The sequence below is a fragment of the Dreissena polymorpha genome, chromosome 1, assembly GCF_020536995.1.
Source record: "Dreissena polymorpha isolate Duluth1 chromosome 1, UMN_Dpol_1.0, whole genome shotgun sequence".
Lineage (NCBI taxonomy): Eukaryota > Metazoa > Mollusca > Bivalvia > Myida > Dreissenidae > Dreissena > Dreissena polymorpha.
This window is the reverse complement of record NC_068355.1, coordinates 139755028-139774318: the sequence shown is the minus strand read 5'-3', so window position 1 is coordinate 139774318 and position 19291 is coordinate 139755028. Positions and strand designations below refer to the sequence as shown.

General features: G+C 38.0%; 1 protein-coding gene across 1 annotated transcript in view; it reads left to right on the top strand.

Annotated features, from left to right (window-relative positions):
- LOC127852365 (uncharacterized) overlaps positions 1 to 12727 on the top strand; it is a 33323-nt gene extending 20596 nt beyond the window's left edge. The window contains exons 8-14 of the mRNA XM_052386325.1: positions 123 to 301; positions 728 to 1022; positions 1902 to 2008; positions 2974 to 3092; positions 3865 to 3938; positions 4885 to 5046; positions 12199 to 12727. Coding sequence (XP_052242285.1) covers positions 123 to 301; positions 728 to 1022; positions 1902 to 2008; positions 2974 to 3092; positions 3865 to 3938; positions 4885 to 5046; positions 12199 to 12376 — 1114 coding nt within the window. The 3' untranslated portion in view covers positions 12377 to 12727. The remainder of the gene's footprint in view (positions 1 to 122; positions 302 to 727; positions 1023 to 1901; positions 2009 to 2973; positions 3093 to 3864; positions 3939 to 4884; positions 5047 to 12198) is intronic.
- The last annotated feature ends 6564 nt before the right edge of the window (positions 12728 to 19291 follow it).

Sequence of the window (19291 nt, the reverse complement as noted above, 5' to 3'; positions counted from 1 at the left end):
CAGGCTAATCTGAGACAACACTTAACACACATGTGTTAGGTCTAGTTTTTCCAGAAAGAGACTCAATCTGTTAGCTGTAACTTCTCTTTACAGAGAGCCTGAGCTCTAAGTTCTATTTACAGAAAGACAGAGGTAGAAGTTATTGTAATAGAGGAACCAGGCAAGGCAAGCATTGAAGATGCCATTGTTGACGACAGAGAAAACTTCCAGGGTCCTGGTCACATGGTTGGCCCCTCTCCCGGGCTGACAGTCTCGGTGGAGGATCTTCACCTTGAAAGTGAAGGGGCCACGTTCCTGGCCGGTAAGTTTTGATGCCAGTCAACTGAGCCCCTGGGTGTTGATAAAAAGTACCCAGTCTGTTGATGTTTTCAAAATGAACCTGCAGAAATTGGTAATAAAATGTACTGACGAAGCTACAAAAACATAAGATCACTTGTTAAATCAATTGTGCTACATTCTGGGAAAATAAGACTTAATGCATTTGCATAAGGTGTTGTCCCAGATATGCCTGTGCAGACTGCACAGGGTAATCAGGTAACACACTCTCTGCTTTTATGGTATTTTTTGTTTGAAGAAGGTCTCCTCTTAAACAAAATCCAAGAACATGCTTATCTCTGAAGACATTTCTTGCTCATGCATTAAGCCCCGTTTTACCGGAGCGCGGATCTATTTATCAAGGGTTTCATCATTTGTGAATGTCAATGTGCATCTTGTGCCTCTTCTTCAGGTCACAAAAAAGAGCTGCAAGTATCCAGACATGGTATCACTGCAATCAACATAGATACCAATCACACCGATCGGTCGTATGATTCTGTCAAAAATGGAAAAGAAGGCCTCTCCAATGTAAACGAAAGTGATGTTTCTGTTAAAGAGAAACTTCCAGAGTCCGTAGATGTTAAAGATGAGGAAGTTACATTACTAAATGGTGATAAAACTGAGAAATCTCCAGAAAAGAAGAAGCCAAAAAATGTTCCGCGGTGTTGCTGGCAGTTTTTAAACTGGCCCACTGTAAGAATGATGAGGTACAGTCATGTTTTACTTTGGAAACATAGTGTTTTGACATTTGTAATTTGTTATTTGTCTTTATTTTTATTGTAAAAATTATCAATTGCCTATGATTGTAATTTTTAGCTCGGCTGTTTAAACACGATGTATTGTCATAGCCAGCTGGTTGTGTTGTGTCATCTGCCTTCCACGTTATGCTTAAACCTTAACATTTTGTTAACCTTTTGAACATTGGTTCTAAACTGAAAGTGCTTCCACCTACAACATTGAAACTTCATATTTAGCTGCACCTTGATGAGTTCTACACGCCACACCCATTTTTGGGTCACTAGGTCAAAGATCAAGGTCACTGTGACCTCTTAAAATAAAAAAAATTTAAAAATTCTGACAAGCTTTCATTAATTCAAAACTGTACCCGCAGCCAAGCGTTGGCACCTGTTATGCGGTGCTCTTGTTAAATATAAATAATATTTACAGAGTTATTGTCATTTGTCTATATAAGCAAATAAGATTGTTCCATTGACTGATTTAGGAGATTCAACGGCCTTTGGTTAGTACAAGGTCTTCATTGCTTGACAGAAATTGTAGGTAAAAAATGCATATACTGAATATGCAGGGATAGTTATTTTTCCAACAAGAAATGCAATGTTATAAACCAAATGGGCTGCGTTCTGGGAAATTGGGGCTTAATGCATACACATAAAGTGTCATCCAAGATTTTTCCCCTTTTATGAATTTTTTTTACTTTTCTTCTAAACAAAAATTCAGTCATGAAGGAAAGTATTGTCCCTTATTAGACTGCACATGCTAATACGTGACAACACTTTGTGCACATCCATTCAGGTCCATCTCCCAGAGTGAGGCTCAAATAGTGAGTTCTCATTCGCCTGTTTCAGAGAACATGATGTGGTGCTGGCAGTGGGTCTTTACAGTCTGTTTTCCATCAGTGTTATCGGGGTAGAGGAGATATTCACTGTGTGGGCGGCAACAGAGACTTTTTATGGTATGTTGGTTGAGGACGGCTATGTTTATATTCAGAGGCGGTTTTTAATCAGGTTTTCCAAAGGAAAAAACTGGTTATTAGATTGGCAAATGTCGGCGGGAGGGCAGGCGGAATAAGCTTGTTCACCATCATTGGACGGTGTGTCGCGCGAAAGAATTGTGTCGATATCTCCAAGGTCAAGGTCACACTTTGAGTTCAAAGGTCAAAAATGGCCATAAATGAGCTTGTCTGGGCCATAATTATGTCGTTCATTGTGAGATTTTAATATCATTTGGCACATTTGTTCACCATCATTGGACGGTGTGTCGAGCGAAAGAATTACGTCAATATCTCCAAGATCAAGCTCGCAACGACTAATAATATATTGATTTTGAAACAAGGGGGTAACTATGCACAATCAGTTACAATGCACATTTTGAGTTTTCTCCCTTAATCAGACTTTTTTCTAATTGAAATCAAGGTCGCCACGAGTAAAAATAGATTGAATTTGAAACAAGGGGGGGTAATAATGCACATTTTGAATTGTCTCCCTTTATCAGACTTTTTAAAATTGAAAACCTGGTTTCAATTACAATTGCGTCCCTTGTTATGTTGTGTACCTCTGTATTTAAATCAGAAGGCCTCTCATTAAGACCCTTGGTCTGCTAAATCACATTGTTAATTTGACCAAAATATGAGTTTTGCTGTGCAAAAATAGGGTTTAATGCATGATCATACAGTGTCGTCCTGGGTAAGTCTGATTATTATACACAGTCTTATAAGGGATGACTTTTTCCGCAATAACTGGATTTTACCTAGGAAGAGACATCCTTTAAAAGTGAAAATACATAAAAGCAGAAAGTGTTGGCCCTGATTAGCCTGTGCAAACTGAAAAGGCTAATCTGGGACAACACTACCCACATGAATGAAGACCAGTTTTCCCAGAACGAGGCTTTATCTTCGTATCACATCTATTCTCGTTACAGATGGCCTGGGGTTTGAGCCCAGCCAGATCGGTGCTGTGATGGGCGCCTCTGCACTGCCTCTCCTCTTTCTACAACTGGTCGTCTTTCCAAACCTTTGTCGCAGGCTGGGAATAAAAAATGTAAGCATCTGAGCCTCATTCATGCTAAAGGCATGCCAGTAGAGTCATCCCAGATTAGCTTGTGCAGCCTTTATGGATTTTTGTGAGGACTGCGCTGGCTTATCCGGGACGACACTTTCAGCACATGGATTAAGCCCAAATTTTGCAGAAGGCTAAGTTTTGTACAAAACATGAATCTTTTATAGAAATATGAACCCGATACGACATTCTCACAATCACTTCTCAATTTAAATCTTGATTTATATTATATCATGACAAACACATTTGTTTTAAAAAATAGTTAGTTTTGTTTGTTACTTAGATATAAGTTCATGACCATCAATAGACAAGTTATAATGTCAGGGTCTGGAAGTCCAGCAATGTATCAACGGAGTATTCTGCCTCTTAAATAATTAATTTTGTGTACTATAATATAATATCATGTAGCAAATAAAATATTTCTTGCAACCACTACTGTGAAGCTGTCCATAAATTATTAACTTAAGAATGTAAAAACAAAGTACAAATTATTTTAGTGAAAAGTTTATATAAGCTCGCTCTGGGATAACGGTGTTTAATGCATGTGCATAAAGTAGTGTCCCAGATTAGCCTGTGCAGTACGCACAGGCTAACCAGGGATGACACTTTCCGCCTAAACCATTTTTTTGCTAATATAAGAATGCCTATAAACTTTAATCTGGGGAGAAACTTTACTCCCATGCATTAAGCCCCATTTTCCCAGAGCGTGGTTCATGTCTTTTAAGTGTTCACTTTTGCATGTCTTGCTTTGCAGACCCTGCTGGTGTGTACGGTGATATCTCTGGTAATGACCCAGGCCACCCCTCTTCTGCACCTGCTTACAAATGTGTAAGTGTTCACTGTCGGGGCTCTTACAAATGTGTAAGTTTTGACTGTCAGGGGCTCTTGCTTATAAAAGATCTTATGTCAAGTTTAAGTTATGACGATGAAATCAACAAAAAAGCCATGTATGGTAAGTATGTTCCAGACAAAAATGATGTGGGAAAGATAGAAAGAAAATGATGGCAATTGAGCCTTGCGCTGGGAAAATTGGTCCCAATGCATAAACGTTAAATGTTGTCCCAGATTAGCCTGTTGGATTGTTAGAGGCTAATCAGGGTGGACACTTTCCGCTCTAATTGAATTTTTTCTTTTAAAGGAAGTATATTCAAAATGAAATCAAGTCTTGGTGGAATGTATGGTCCCTGTGGGGTCTGCACTGGCTAATTTGAGACAACACTTCAGACACATGCATTAAGCCCCGTTTTCCTGGAACAAGGCTCTATTTTAGCTAGATCTTTACATTCCTGATGTTGCATTTCTTGATAATTATGTCAAAGCTTACTGTAAATCCTGACATCAAAAGTGCTTTTTTGTGTAGAACATGTTGAACTAATATTATTGTTTGTTTTCTGATCCCCACCCCCATCAAGAGTTTTCATCTCACCTGAGCATAACTTGCTCATGTTAATATTTTTTTATAGTCTATTGTCCGTAGTTTGACACCCTTTTCGAAAAATTGAGTGTACCTTAGGGAAAACGGGGTAATAAGCCCTGTTTTCTCATAGTGAGCCTCAATTTCACATTTGATGCATCAGTTTTTGCACAGTATTTTATCTGGATTAATGGCTCATTAGCTTAATAATTTGGAGCAAATCACCCCATTGATGCAAAAAGGTACCATGTGTCATGTGCAATAAAGTACCATGCACCATTAAAATTCAATCGCACATGGTACCTTTTTCCACCATTTTGGCTAAATACACTGCTCAAGGAAGTTTTTTGTCCTATTCAGTCCAATCACGTTGTGGACTCTGCTGATAGCTATTCACTGCACCATGAAGCTGATGACAAGCTGCATATTCTCCAGTACGGGACTCCTCATCAACAACTCTGTCCAGCCCCACATGGCCGGCACTGTCAATGGTATCGGGGTGATGTTCTCTGCCCTGGCAAGGTACTCGGATTATCTTCTTTTATATTTGGGCTGTGCTCTGTGAAAAGGGGTTTCATCAATGTGCAACACAGCATACTTGGTCTGTAAAATATACTGAAGTATCATTTATATTAACGATTATTGTGTATACATTTTTTAGGTATATATGAACAATAACACGTTATTAGCTGAAGTATTAAATGGTTCATGCTTCGTATTGTGAGAAGAAAATACATTTTTATGCCCCTGGTAGGGTGGAATATAGCATTCTAACTGTCTGTCAGTCTGTCTGTCCGTCCGAAAACTTTAACATTGGCCATAACTTTTGCAATATTGAAGATAGCAATTTGATATTTGGCATGCATGTGTCTCTCATGGAGTTGCACATTTTGAGTGGTGAAAGGTGAAGGTCATCCTTCAAGGTCAAAGGTTAAAAAAAAATCCAAGGGAAGTAATAAACTTTAAAGGGAGATAATTTATATTTATCATTTAGCAGGTACAGATCATTTTTACAACAGAAGTAATTTTTTTTTAAAGGGATATAATCAAAAAAATATATAAATCAATCAAAGGGCGCAGTAGGGGGCATTTTGTTTCTGACAAACACATCTTTTGTTAAGTTATTGCCATCTTGTTGTTGGATTATCTTGATGTTTTGTACTAAAAGAAATTGTAACATTTTATGAGCCTTACTCTGGGGAAGTGGGGTTTAATGCATGTGCGTAAAGTGTCATCCAAGATCAGCCTATGCAGTCCGCTCAGGCTAATAAGGGACAACTTTTCTTTGTTAGGTATTTTTCATATTAACTTCTTAAGAATTAAGGTCCACATTGGGTATGCTAATTCGTCACTTTATCTGTCATGTTGTGAATTCTTTTATTATGCTTCCCCAAAATTTATTTAGTCGCCCCTTGGTCTGTCCGTGTGTGCGTCTGTCTGTCCGTGCATAATTTTTGTCCAGGCTATTTCTCAGCAACTAATGACCGGAGTTCAATGAAACTTTATGGGAAGCTTCACTACCAAGAGGAGATGTGCATATTATCAGCGGGTTCTGTCGGATGATTTTTCACAGAGTTATAGCTCTTTGAAATTTTCTATAAAAAAATTCTTGTCCCCCCAACTACTGTGCCCTCAAGACGTTTCCTTTTATCTGAATATATAGTGCAATATTGTGACAAAAAAATCCTGTCTCCAACGGTTTCTACAACGTGCTCAAGGTGAGCTTTTGTGATCGCCTTTTGTCATCGTGCGTCTTGCGCTGTCAACATTTGCCTTGTTAACTCTCTAGAGGCCACATTTATCTAACAATTTTTATCAAATTTAGTCAGAAGATTGGTCTCAATGATATCTTGGATAAGTTCGAAAATGGTTACGTTTGCTTGTAAAACATGGCTGCCAAGGGGCGGGGCAATTTTAGCCCGACTATTATATATGAAATATATATATAGTGGAGCTATCCTACTCATCCCGGCGTCGGGGTTGCCGTTCCCGTGTCAAATGTTAAAGTTTGCGTACTACTTCAAATATTTTCAATGTCCCTTGACATATTTCTTTCATTTTTTGCATACTTGTTAACCATCATGACCCCAACCTATAAACAAGATCAGACAACTGTATCAAGCATTTTATTATGGCCCCTTTTATACTTAGAATATGCAAATTATTGATAAATCTATGTTAAAGTTTGTGTACTACCCCAAATATTTCCTGTGTCACTTGACATATTGCTTTCATATTTTGCATACTTGTTAACCATCATAACCCCAACCTATAAACAAGAGCAGACAACTGTATCAATCATTTTGACAGAATTATGACCCCTTTTATACTTAGAATATGCATATTATTGATAAATCTATGTTAAAGTTTGCATACTACCCCAAATATTTCCTGTGTCCCTTGACATATTGCTTTCATATTTTGCATACTTGTTTACCATCATGATCCCAACCTATAAACAAGAGCAGACAACTCTATGAAGCATTTTGTAATAATTTTGACCCCTTTTCAACTTAGAATATGCAGCAATTGTTAAAGTTTGCGTACTACACCAAATGTTTTCAATGTCCTTTCACATATTGCTTTCATATTTTGCATACTTGTTTACTAACATGACCCCAACCTATAAACAAGAGCAGACAACTGTATCAAGCATTTTGACAGAATTATGGCCCCTTTTATACTTAGATAATTGAACATTTTGCTTAAATTGCCATAACTTCTATATTCATGATCAGATTTTATTACTTTGACAAAACAACACTTACCTGAATACCACAATGGATTCCACCCAAACAATACCCCACGCCCAACCCAGAATCCCTGCCCCCCCCCCAATTTTTTTAATTTTTTTCCCCTTTTTTTATTTTTGAAAGATCATCTAATAAATGACCACACCCCACATTATACTCCCCTCTCACCCCCCCCCCCCCCTACCCCCCGAAAAAAATAAATGTTTTTTTTTTCATTTTTATATTTTTGAAAGATCGTCTATTTAATGACCACACCCCACATTATATCACCCTCTCAACCCCCCCTACCCCCCCCCCCCCAAAAAAAAAATAATTTTTTTTTTTTTGAAAGATCGTCTTATAAATTATTGAATATGAACAATTTCCCCATCATGGCTTACGTTATACTGTCAAGCACTCAAATAGTCAAGCGCGCTGTCCTCTGACAGCTCTTGTTCCTTATATGGCTATATATGACTATAGTAAAATCTTGTTAACACTCTAGAGGCCACATTTATTGTCTAATCTTCATAAAACTTGGTCAGAAGATTCATCCCAATTATATCTTGAAAAACATGGCTGCCAGGGGTGGGGCATTTTTCTTAATATGGCTATAGTAAAACCTTGTTAACTTTTTAGAGGCCACATTTATTTTCTGATCTTCGTGAAACTTGCTCAGAAGATTTGTCCCAATGATATCTTGGATGAGTTCAAAAATGGTAACCTTTGCTTGAAAAACATGGCTGCCAAGGGGCGGGGCTATTTTCCTTTAATGGCTATATATGGCTACAGTAAAATCTTGTTAACACTCTAGAGGCCACATTTATTGTCCAATCTTCATGTAACTTGGTCAGACTATTCATCCCAATAATATCTTAGAAGATTTCGAAAATGAAGCCGGTTGGTTGAAAAACATGGCCGCCAGGGGGCGGGGCATTTTTCCTTATATGGCTATAGTAAAACCTTGTTAACACTCTAGCGGCCACATTTATTTTCCGATCTTCATGAAACTTGGTCAGAAGATTTGTCCCAATGATTTCTTGGATGAGTGTGAAAATGGTAACCTTTGCTTGAAAAACATGGCTTCCAAGGGGGGGGGGGGGATTTTTCCTTATATGGCTATAGTAAAATCTTGTTAACACTCTAGAGGCCACTTTTATTGTCCAATCTTCATGAAACTTGGTCAGAAGATTCATCCCAATAATATCTTAGACGAGTTCAAAAATGATGCCCTTTGGTTGAAAAACATGGCCGCCAAGGGGATGGGCATTTTTCCTTATATGGCTATAGTAAATCCTTGTTAACACTCTAGAAGCCACATTTATTTTCCGATCTTCATGAAACTTGGTCAGAAGATTTGTCCCGATAATATCTTGGATGAGTTTGAAAATGGTAACCTTTGCTTGAAAAACATGGCTGCGAAGGGGCGGGGCATTTTTCCTTATAGGGCTAGAAAAATCTTGTTAACACTCTAGAGGCCACATTTATTGTCCAATTTTCATGAAACTTGGTCAGAAGATTCATCCCAATAATATCTTAGACGAGTTCAAAAATGATGCCCTTTGGTTGAAAAACATGGCCGCCAGGGGGCTGGGCATTTTTCCTTATATGGCTATAGTAAAACCTTGTTAACACACTAGAGGCCATATTTATTTTCCGATCTTGATGAAACTTGGTAAGAAGATTTGTCCCAATAATATCTTGTATGAGTTCGAAAATGGTTTTGGTTCCTTTAAAAACATGGTCACCAGGGGGCGGGGCATTTTTCCTTATAAGGCTATATATGGCTATAGTAAAATCTTGTTAACACTCTAGAGGCCACATTTATAGTCTGATCTTCATGAAACTCGGTCAGAAGATTGATGCCAATAATAACTTGGACGAGTTAAAAATGATTCCGGTTGGTTGAAAAACATGGCCACCACAGGGGCGGGGCATTTTTCCTTATATGGCTATAGTAAAACCTTGTTAACACTCTAGAGATCACGTTTATTTTCCGATCATCATGAAACTTGGTCAGAAGATTTGTCCCAATGATATTTTGGATGAGTTCGAAAATGGTTTGGTTGCTTTAAAAACATGGCCACCTGGGGCGGGGCATTTTTCCTTATATGGCTATATATGGCTTTGGTAAAGCCTTGTTAACACTCTCGAGGACACATTTATTGTCCAATCTTCATGAAATTTGGTCAGAAGATTGGTTTCAATGATATCTTGGATGAGATCGAAAATAACTATGTTTGCTTGAAGAACATGGCTTCCAAGGGGCGGGGCATTTTTCCTTATATGGCTATAGTAAAATCTTGTTAACACTCTAGAAGCCACATTTACTGTCAGATCTTCATGAAACTTGGTCAGAAGATTCATCCCGATAATATCTTGGAAGAGTTCAAAAATGATGTGGGTTGGTTGAAAAACATGGCTGCCAGGGGGCGGGGCATTTTTCCTTACATGGCTATAGTAAAAACTTGTTAACACTCTAGAGGCCACATTTATTTTCCGATCTTCATGAAACTTGGTCAGAAGATTTGTCCAAATAATTTCTTGTTATCTCAGGTGAGCGACTTTGGGCCTTTTAGGCCCTCTTGTTTAATATATACTGGATTAACACTTTTTGATGTAGTTTTTTGTTTTACAACTTAAATGGAAAGTTTTAAATGTGAAGATGTAACTTGTTTTTTTTAACCTTGAGGGATATTTTAAGACTATGAACTCTTGAACATGTATGGGCAAAGTGTTCACTGAAAAAGTGACTAATGGGAAAATCGGTCGAAAGGGCTTTTCAGCATGTGTAGTCATGCATTTATTATCCCTGTGGTATATTTTCAATGGAGCATGTGTTTTAGCTCACCTGAGCACAATGTGCTCATGGTGAGCTTTTGTGATCGCATTTTGTCTGTCGTGCATCGTCCGTCATCCATCATGCGTTGTCAACATTTGCCTTGTTAATACTCTAGAGGCCACATTTATTGTCAGATTTTCATGAAATTTGGTCAGAGAATTTGTCCCAATTATACATTGAACTTGTTCGAAAATAGTTACAGTTTGTTGAAAAACATGGCTGCCAGGAGGCGGGACATTTTTCCTTATTAAGTTATATAGCTATAGTAAAACCTTGTTTACAATCTAGAAGTCACATTCATCTTTCAATATTCTTGAAACTTGGTCAGAAAACTTGTTCTTATGATATCTTGGATGAGTTGAAAAGGTTTCCAGTCTGTTGAAATTTGTTTTAATGATATTTTGAATGAGTTTAAAAATGTGTTTGGTCTGTTGAAAACATGGTCTCCTGGGGTGGGATCATTTTTCCCTATAAGTTCATAGTAAAACCTTGTTAACTCTCTAGAAGTCCCATTTATGGTGCAATCAAAATGGAACTTGGTTAAAAGATTTGTTCTAATGATAGCTTTGCTGACTTTTAAAATGATTATTGATCGTTGAAAAACATGGCTGCCAGGGGGTGGTACATTTTCCTGATATGGCTATAGTAAAACCTTGATAGCACTCTAGAAGTCACATTTCAGTCCAATCTTCATTTAACTTGGTCAGAAAATTTGTTGTAATAATATATCTGGGCTGAGTTTGAAAATGGTTATGGTTCCCCCAAAAATATAGCTGCCAGGGAGAGGGTCATTTTTCCTTATATGGCTACAGTAAAACCTTATTATACCCCCATTACCATTGGTAATGGGGGCTATATAGGAGTCACTTTGTCGGTCTGTCTGTCGGTCGGTCTGTCTGCTGGTCTGTCTCGAAACTTCATCCGATCTTCAACAAACTTGGTTACAAGTTGTGTCTAGATGATGTCTAAGTCAAGTGTGAATATGGGTCATGCCGGGTCAAAAACTAGTTCACTGGGTCACTTAGTGTGTTTTAAACCGAAAGTTTGTCTGGACCAAAACTTTGTCATTTAAAGTTAGATTTTAAAATTACTTGGCACATTTGTTCACCGTCATGGGACGGTGTGTCGTGAGAAAAAAGCATGTCGATATCTCCAAGGTCAAAGTCACACTTGGAGTTCAAAGGTCAAATGCTTGTCCGGGCCATTATACTATCATTAAATGTGAAATTTTAAAATCATTTGGCGAATTTGTTCACCATCATTGGACGGTGTGTTGCGCGAAAGAATTACGTCAATATTTCCAAGGTCAAGGTCTAACTTTGAGTTCAAAGATCAAAAATGGCCATAAATGAGCTTGTGGGGCAATAACTGTGCTGTTCATTGTGAGATTTTGAAATCATTTGGCACATTTGTTGACCATCATTTGACGGTGTGTCGCGCGAAAGAATTACGTTGATATCTCCAAGGTCAAGGTCACACTTTAAGTTCAAAGGTCAAAAACGGCCATAAATGAGCTTATCCGGACCATAACTATGTCTTTCATTGTGAGATTTTAAAATTACCTGGTACATTTGTTCACAATTATTGGACGATGTGTCATGCAAAAGAACTAAGTCGATATCTCCAAGGTCAAGGTCACACTTAGAGTTCAAAAGTAAAATTGGCCATAAAATGAGCTTGTCCGGGCTATAACTATGTCAATCATTGTGAGATTTTAAAATGACTCTGTACATTAATTTTGTTCACAGTCATTGGACAGTATGTCATGCGAAAGAATTCAAGAGTTCAAAGGTCGAAATGGCCATAAATGATAATGGCATAATAATTCTTAAAAATGGCCATAATTTAGATTCTCTTATTTTGTGAAGACAGGATGCAAAATAGTCTGTGTCAATGTGGCATTTGGGGGTATACGTCACGTCTGTGACAAAGCTCTAGTTAATATTCTAGAAGTCACATTTTTGTCTGAGGGGGAAGGGTAGAACCTTGGTGAGGCAGAGTGCTGCGCCAGTCCATTTAGGCATAGCTGGAGCACTTGATCAGACTTATGTACTTGTATTGTGATGATTCTTTGAACGGTTCTCATTGGTTGTGTTTAAGGTCCATCGCGCCCCTGATAGGAGGTGCAATATACACATGGACGGTTTCCTACTCCTCAGAGGTGCTGGGTCCGCCGTTTGATGTGAGTTTTGTGTTCTTTGTGTTCGGACTGGTTAACTTCGTAGTGGCCTTGATTGCAGTTACCATTCCAGAACGGCTCAACAGGCAGAAGAAATGAGGAAATATACTTCAATTTATAAGCATTATCAGTTTCGGGACTCAACAGGCATCGGAAATGAAGGAATTCAGCTGAAAACAATGTCAATGTCAGGTTTGTTAGAGTAAATGTATGCTGTAACCATTCCAGACTGCCTCAAGAGGCAGCAGAAATAGAGGAGTATTTTATAGATTTGTTATACAAAGTGCATGTACGTAAAGTGTCATCGCAAATTAGCCTGTGTAGCCCACTCAGGCTTATAAGTGACAACGCTCTCTGCTTTTATTGTCTTTTTTTTTCAAAGGAAAAACAAAATAATCGAAAATGCACATGCTAATCTGGGACAACACTTTATGTACATGCATTTATAATCCCCATTTTTCCAGAGCAAGTCTTAACTTTTACAATTGTCTTAAAATTGATAGTAGACACACCATGTATAAAGTTATTTGGTTTATAGTATGTTAGAGCTGTTTTGTTGTATAGTTTTGCTTTAATGTTATTGGAATAAGACTGTTTTGAGCAGTCTTCTTTGAGATAATGCACATTAATTTTGTGTATAAGAATGTGAATTTGATAGACAGAAAGGGGCAGAAAAATGAAACAATAATTGTATAAGGGTACATAGGATTCATCAAGGTTATTTATTGTATGCAGAGAATTGAATAGAGGTTGGTGACTGAGTCTGTTTGATTGACTCATTATTTGAGGTTTTTGGTGATCATTTTGTGACAAAAACCACACAATATGACAATGTCTCCGGTACTTGTCAAAAACTCTTGTGGTATAGCTTTATTTCACATAAAATGGCTCTAGGTGAAATTAAAACAGTGTAAGTAGTTAGATGGAACAATGCGAATACAACCTTGTTTTTTAATCAAGCTAAACATTTCCAACAGCTGGTTTAATATCAACATACATTGGCAAGCTACCATTTTCTGACTCCTGGAGCAATGTGGTTGTACCTTGGTAATATACAGTTCTGTAAATATACCCTTGTATACCTATTGTTTGTTGTTTAACAAAAGTTTGTGTTGAACTGCACATGGTATAAAGGGAATCTTATCTTTATTATTTTTAAGTTGTTTTCCAAAGATTGTCATGGTCCTATACATCTGGTACCATGGAGTGTGTAGTTTGGCCTTTTGTGCAAACATTTCTTTGTTCTAAACAGAACCAGTCAGTCATTCACGTACTTTAGTAATGATCTCTTCTTTTTCCATAGTCTGGATTCTTTTTTTGAGTGCCTCAGGGACTCTCCTAGGCAAATTTACAACAGGAACAGCGTCTGTTTTCAAGAGAACAATTTGCATGTTCCAGGCAAAACTCCAGTGCCTTTGAATAGGTCGCCATACTCAGTCAAGACTGTGTCACGGTCAAGGATTTTATTCTCTATTTGAAATGTCAACTGCACTAGTCCGAGATCTATGCAAGTTTGCATACCTAATCATGGATGTGATTTGCTATTCACAATGTGGAAGTCAGTTTTAGTCACTTTTGATTTATAACTGCATGGGAGGTTAATGTGACCTAGTATTGGAAGAGTGTTGCCTGTGTAGCTTGTCGAGTGTGAACAGCTTGCTGTAACAGATTAGATATTTTCATGGTTTCATTTTGTGCAATAGGTATTACTTCACTACAGATCCTGTGTCAATTTTGAAATGTATTGCTGTTTTAGAAGGACCCACCAAACGTTCAACTAAAGCTCAATCTTGTACTCACGATACCAATATCATCATTGTAGTCTGTGTCTTCACTCTTGGAGGTACACTCACTGTCACAAACAGAGTTTCACTGATCTACAGTAAGAAGCAAAATGATTTTTTTGTACATGTATGACATGTATTCCCATATGCGGGACGGTTTCATTTCGGTTGTAAAAGTCCGCAGTTGTTGCATGATTTGGTGCTATGATGTGAAAGGCCACTATCATTTTTCTGCAACGCTCATCAGGCCACCCCAGCATCCTTGACCTGCGCTTGACCTGTAGCTCCTTTCCTGCCTCTGGTAGCCCCTTTCATGGGCTGTTTCCCCCACCCTGGTTTAGCGATCAATGCGACGTCATTCAATGCCGTTGATTGCATCGATTTTAATTGCTCCCGACTGTTTTCATACAATTGCGCAATTTGCAATGCTTTATCTAATGTAAGTTTTTCACCTTCGTTTATCAGTTTTTTTCTGATTTTTGAGAAAACATTTCTGCCTGGCGGTAAGAAGGCGGTGAAGTCCGGCATTTTTAGCTCATCTATTTTTTGAAAAAAAATTATGAGCTATTGTCATGACCTTGGCGTCGGCGTCCGGTTAAGTTTTGCGTTTAGGTACACTTTTCTCATAAAGTATCAATGCTCTAGCATTCAAACTTGCTACATTTACTTTCTATCATGAGGGGACTGGGCAGGCAAAGTTAGATAATTCTGGCTTGCATTTTGACAGAGTTATGTGCCCTTTTTATACTTAGAAAATTGAAAATTTTGGTTAAGTTTTGTGTTTAGGTCCACTTTTTGTCCTCCCCCGTTTTTTTCATGGGAGGGTTTTTGTTCGTCCATGTTCATTCATGGGAGGGTTTTTCTCCGGCCCCTATAAAACTGACGGGAGGGTTTTTATCTGGGATGGTTTTTGTCCGGCATTCATAAGGCTATAGTAAAATCTTGTTAACACTCTAGAGGCCACATTTATAGTCCGATCTTCATGAAACTTGGTCAGAAGATTCATCCCAATGATATCTTGGACGAGTTCAAAAATGATGCCGGTTGCTTAAAAACATGGCCACCACAGGGGCGGGGCAGTTTTCCTTATATGGCTATAGTAAAATCTTGTTAACACTCTAGAGGTCACATTTATTTTCCGATCATCATGAAACTTGGTCAGAAGATTTGTCCCAATGATATCTTGGATGAGTTAGAAAATGGTTTTGGTTGCTTTAAAAATATGGCCACCAGGGGCGGGGTATTTTTCCTTATATGGCTATATTTGGCTATAGTAAAACCTTGTTAACACTCTAGAGGCCACATTTATTGTCCAATCTTAATGAAATTTGGTCAAAAGATTGGTCGCATTGATATCTTGGATGAGTTCGAAAATAATTATGTTTGCTTGAAAAAAATGGCTTCCAATGGGCAGGGCATTTTTCCTTATATGGCTATAGTAAAATCTTGTTAAATATCTAGAGGCCACATTTACTGTCCCGTTTTCATGAAACTTGGTCAGAAGATTTATCCCGATAATATCTTGGGATGAGTTCAAAAATGATGCTGGTTGGTTGAAAAACATGGCTGCAAGGGGGTGGGGCATTTTTCCTTATATGGCTATAGTAAAACCTTGTTAACACTCTAGAGGCCACCTTTATTTTCCGATCGTTGTTAAACTTGGTCAGAAGATTTGTCCCAATAATATCTTATTATCTCAGGTGAGCGACTTTGGGCCTTTCAGGCCCTCTTGTTAACTGTGTGGCCTCTAATTTGTTCCCTTCGTTTGGCCTGCGTCGAAAGGACGTTGCATGTTTAAATGTTTCGCTTTTAAGGTTTGTGTATAAAAATGGTGGGCTAGAGAACCAGTAATTGTCATTGGTTTTGGGCAATCCTTAATGAAATGGTTGGTTGAAAGACAATTATGACATTTGTTCCTAAAATCATCCAATTCCATACATGGCTGATGATTGACCGCCCCAACTGTCCTGCAATTGTTTGTGATGTGGTTTTTCTTTCCACATTCAAAACATCTGCGTGTCAGACGTGCATGATCTACTTCCATTGGTTGTGGATCATTATTTGAATTATTTAATTCATTCCCCCGTGACCTCATCTCATGTTCACCCTTTTTAAGATGTTCTGCTTTTTAAGAGCCATGTTGACTGATTCTGTTAAATTAACTGGGTTGCTTTGTATTAATTTAATTCTCACTGCATCATCGTTCAACCCATCGATAAATTGACCTACTAAAATGCGTTGCATGGGATCCTTCTTGTCGAGTTCACCTTTACATGCGTCCCTAGCTAACATTAACAAACGTTCCTCATAATTTGCGACATTTTCCCCTGCGCGTTGCTTAACATTCCTCAATAGTTTTAAAGTGTATTGCGGGTCTGTTATTTCCCCGTACCGCATTTTCAACTCAGCTTTTAAGTCAATATTATGTCTTCCATGTCCTCCTCCTTCTTAGCGAACTCCTCTAGCAGCTTCTCGTACTTGTCCTGTCTGAACCTAACGTCAGGGTTTGTAGTTAAAAAACGGTTTAAGAATTCACAGACCGTGCCTGCAGCCGTCTGAAATACTATTTTAATATTTCTGGCCTCATCGCAATTGTGAATCATAAAAAATCTTTCTAGTTCTAACGTCCAGTCATGGAACTTCGACGATTTTCCCGAAAATCGTGTTAACTGTGTTAAAGCTGTATTTGCATATAAAGTGTCCGGTAAGTTAATTAAACTTTCCGCCAGTACTTAAAAATGTGTTTGTTGTGATCCTGTGGCCATCTTAATATTATTTTCTTAAAAAACGTAACCTTATTGCTTTACTCAAAATGTGGGTGCTAAACAATTTAATCTAAAATGTGGGTATTTTAACCTAAAATATGGGTACTCAGCAATTTGGCAGCTAAGTCTAAGAACTGAGAGATAAAAAAGGTTCTTACCTGACTCCGGCTTGCGTGAAAAATGTCTTCTCAGCTGTACTCTTCCAGTGAACGTCCTTCAGGAGAGCTCCACCGATATTGCGTGACCTGTAATTATTAAACAATATTTAGATAATATAATAACAATTATTTGTTTGTCACTTAACAATTATTAATTAAATCTATATAATCATAAACATAAAAAATGGTCTTTGCTGCTGCCTGTCATTGTCGTGATGGTTTTCTGCCGCTCCCGTCGTCAAAGTCGTTGCTGATGTTGTTGTCGTTGCTGCTGAAAGAGTCTCGATTAATGTTTTTAAAATTTTGTCGATGTCGTCTCTGCTCCCCTAGCGTGTCGATGAAAAAATATTCTGTAAAAAATGAATGGTTACTGTTTTTCATAGCTTCCCACTTGTCGTTGAAATAATATTCTGTAAAGGGATTAGTTACTGCTTTTCCCGGCCCCTTTTCCGGTTTTGTAGTTGCCTGCAAACTTTAAGTATCCTGGTCACGGCGCCAAAAATGATATCCACATGTGGCACTTCTACCTTTATGTGAATTTATTAGTGTTCAAAGGTTCATTTAAGTCGCGCTGTGTAATTTTTTGTTTTGACTTAAATGTTCCAGGTTTGTTTAACTACCCATCAGTTTGCTAAAGAAGGCAACAAGTCCTTTTGTATAATACATCAACTTTTATTCTTGGTTTATTATCGTATAGATTTGTATTATTCTGTATATAATTCTTATTAAATAATTGAAACAAGATAGAAACAAAATATAAACAAGATACTCCAACACAAATAAAATCCATCCGAAATGTAAATGTCCGTCTCCAGCTATTTCCTGTGAAGCCTTAAAATTGGGAAGTATACTGTGCGATTCGCTATGAAAGTGGCTCGAGGTTTGAAAAATGCACCTCGTTTTATACAGAATGGTAACATTGGTTAAAACGTGATAGTGGGCACTAGTGTGGTGAAATGGATAACTCAAAACACCAACAGTACCAACCAGGCAATTGCCAGGCTGCCAGAAGTGGTAGATAGCAGGCACCAGTGTTGTAAAATGGAGAACTCCTAACACCGCCAGTACCACCGCCAGTACCAGCCAGGCAATCACCTGGCTGACAGAAGTTTTGGATAGTGGGCACTAGTGTGGTGAAATAGATAACTCCAAACACCACCAGTACCAACCAGGCAATCACCTGGCAGGTAGAAGGCGGAGCAGTCCAACCATTCCTACAACTAGGCTATACATCTAGGCCTGCCTTTAAAGCCCTCGTCTGAAGTAGATCAACAAGTGTCTCTTACATCAGTTTTATTTTGTTTGGTTTCGAACTTAGTTAGAATTTCAAACTAAAACAACTTCAACCAGTTATGCTTTTTTGCTAGCTTGTCCAGCAATTCTTTTTTGCCATGGACCAGTTTCTCTGATCTATATCGCATAGGGTCTTACAAAATGTGTATGAGAAATATTTGCTTAAATCCAAATGAGATCAAGCAACTTCTTGTTTGATTTTACAACCCAAGATGAGAGACAATAAGTCATATACTGGAGGAACCAACCAGGCGTCTGTCTGTTCACCTACGATATTTTGTATTTTATTCTATCATTCTCTAGGGCGTGGACCAATTGTACCCAGAGATGAGGTTTAAGAATACTAATATAACAGTAATATAAAGTTGGAACCCATCAGGCGTCTGACCACTGTTCCGTATTTTGAATTTTATTCTTACATTCTTTAGAGAGCTGTTAAATTGTACCCTGAGCCACAGTTTAAGAACACTACCATTTCAAAAATCGTATAATTAGAATGCTCTTTTTAGCAGTCAGGCCAGACTAACTTATTCACCCCTTGAAATTTACTACTTTAATGAGGCTGGTACTTAAGCAGCCTTTTAAACCTTTTAAATTCCATTATTCAGGGTACTTCCTAGATTATTTACCAAAATGTCATCAATAGTTGTTTTCTGTCTCAGGTGCTTAGGTCCCTTTTCTGGTCTGCATTATGCAAACGCTGACCCAGTACGGGAAAGTATCTCTGATTACCCATATATCTGAAAAATCAAAACCTTGCTTTCAAAGAACATGTACATTTGCATTGTCATTTACAGACAAACAAGTTTGGGAGGATTCCCCTTTTACACCACATCCTTCAGTGTTGTTTACATTGGATTATCTATTTTTGATACCTGTAAAATTTGTTCAAAATCAATAAAACCGCTATACATCCGGTTGAAGAAGTCTGGAATGATTGTCCAGTGCTTCATTCCATGTTTCTGTTTGTTTTCTGTTCCTATCTTGAAGCATTTTTTATGATAAATCCAGAAT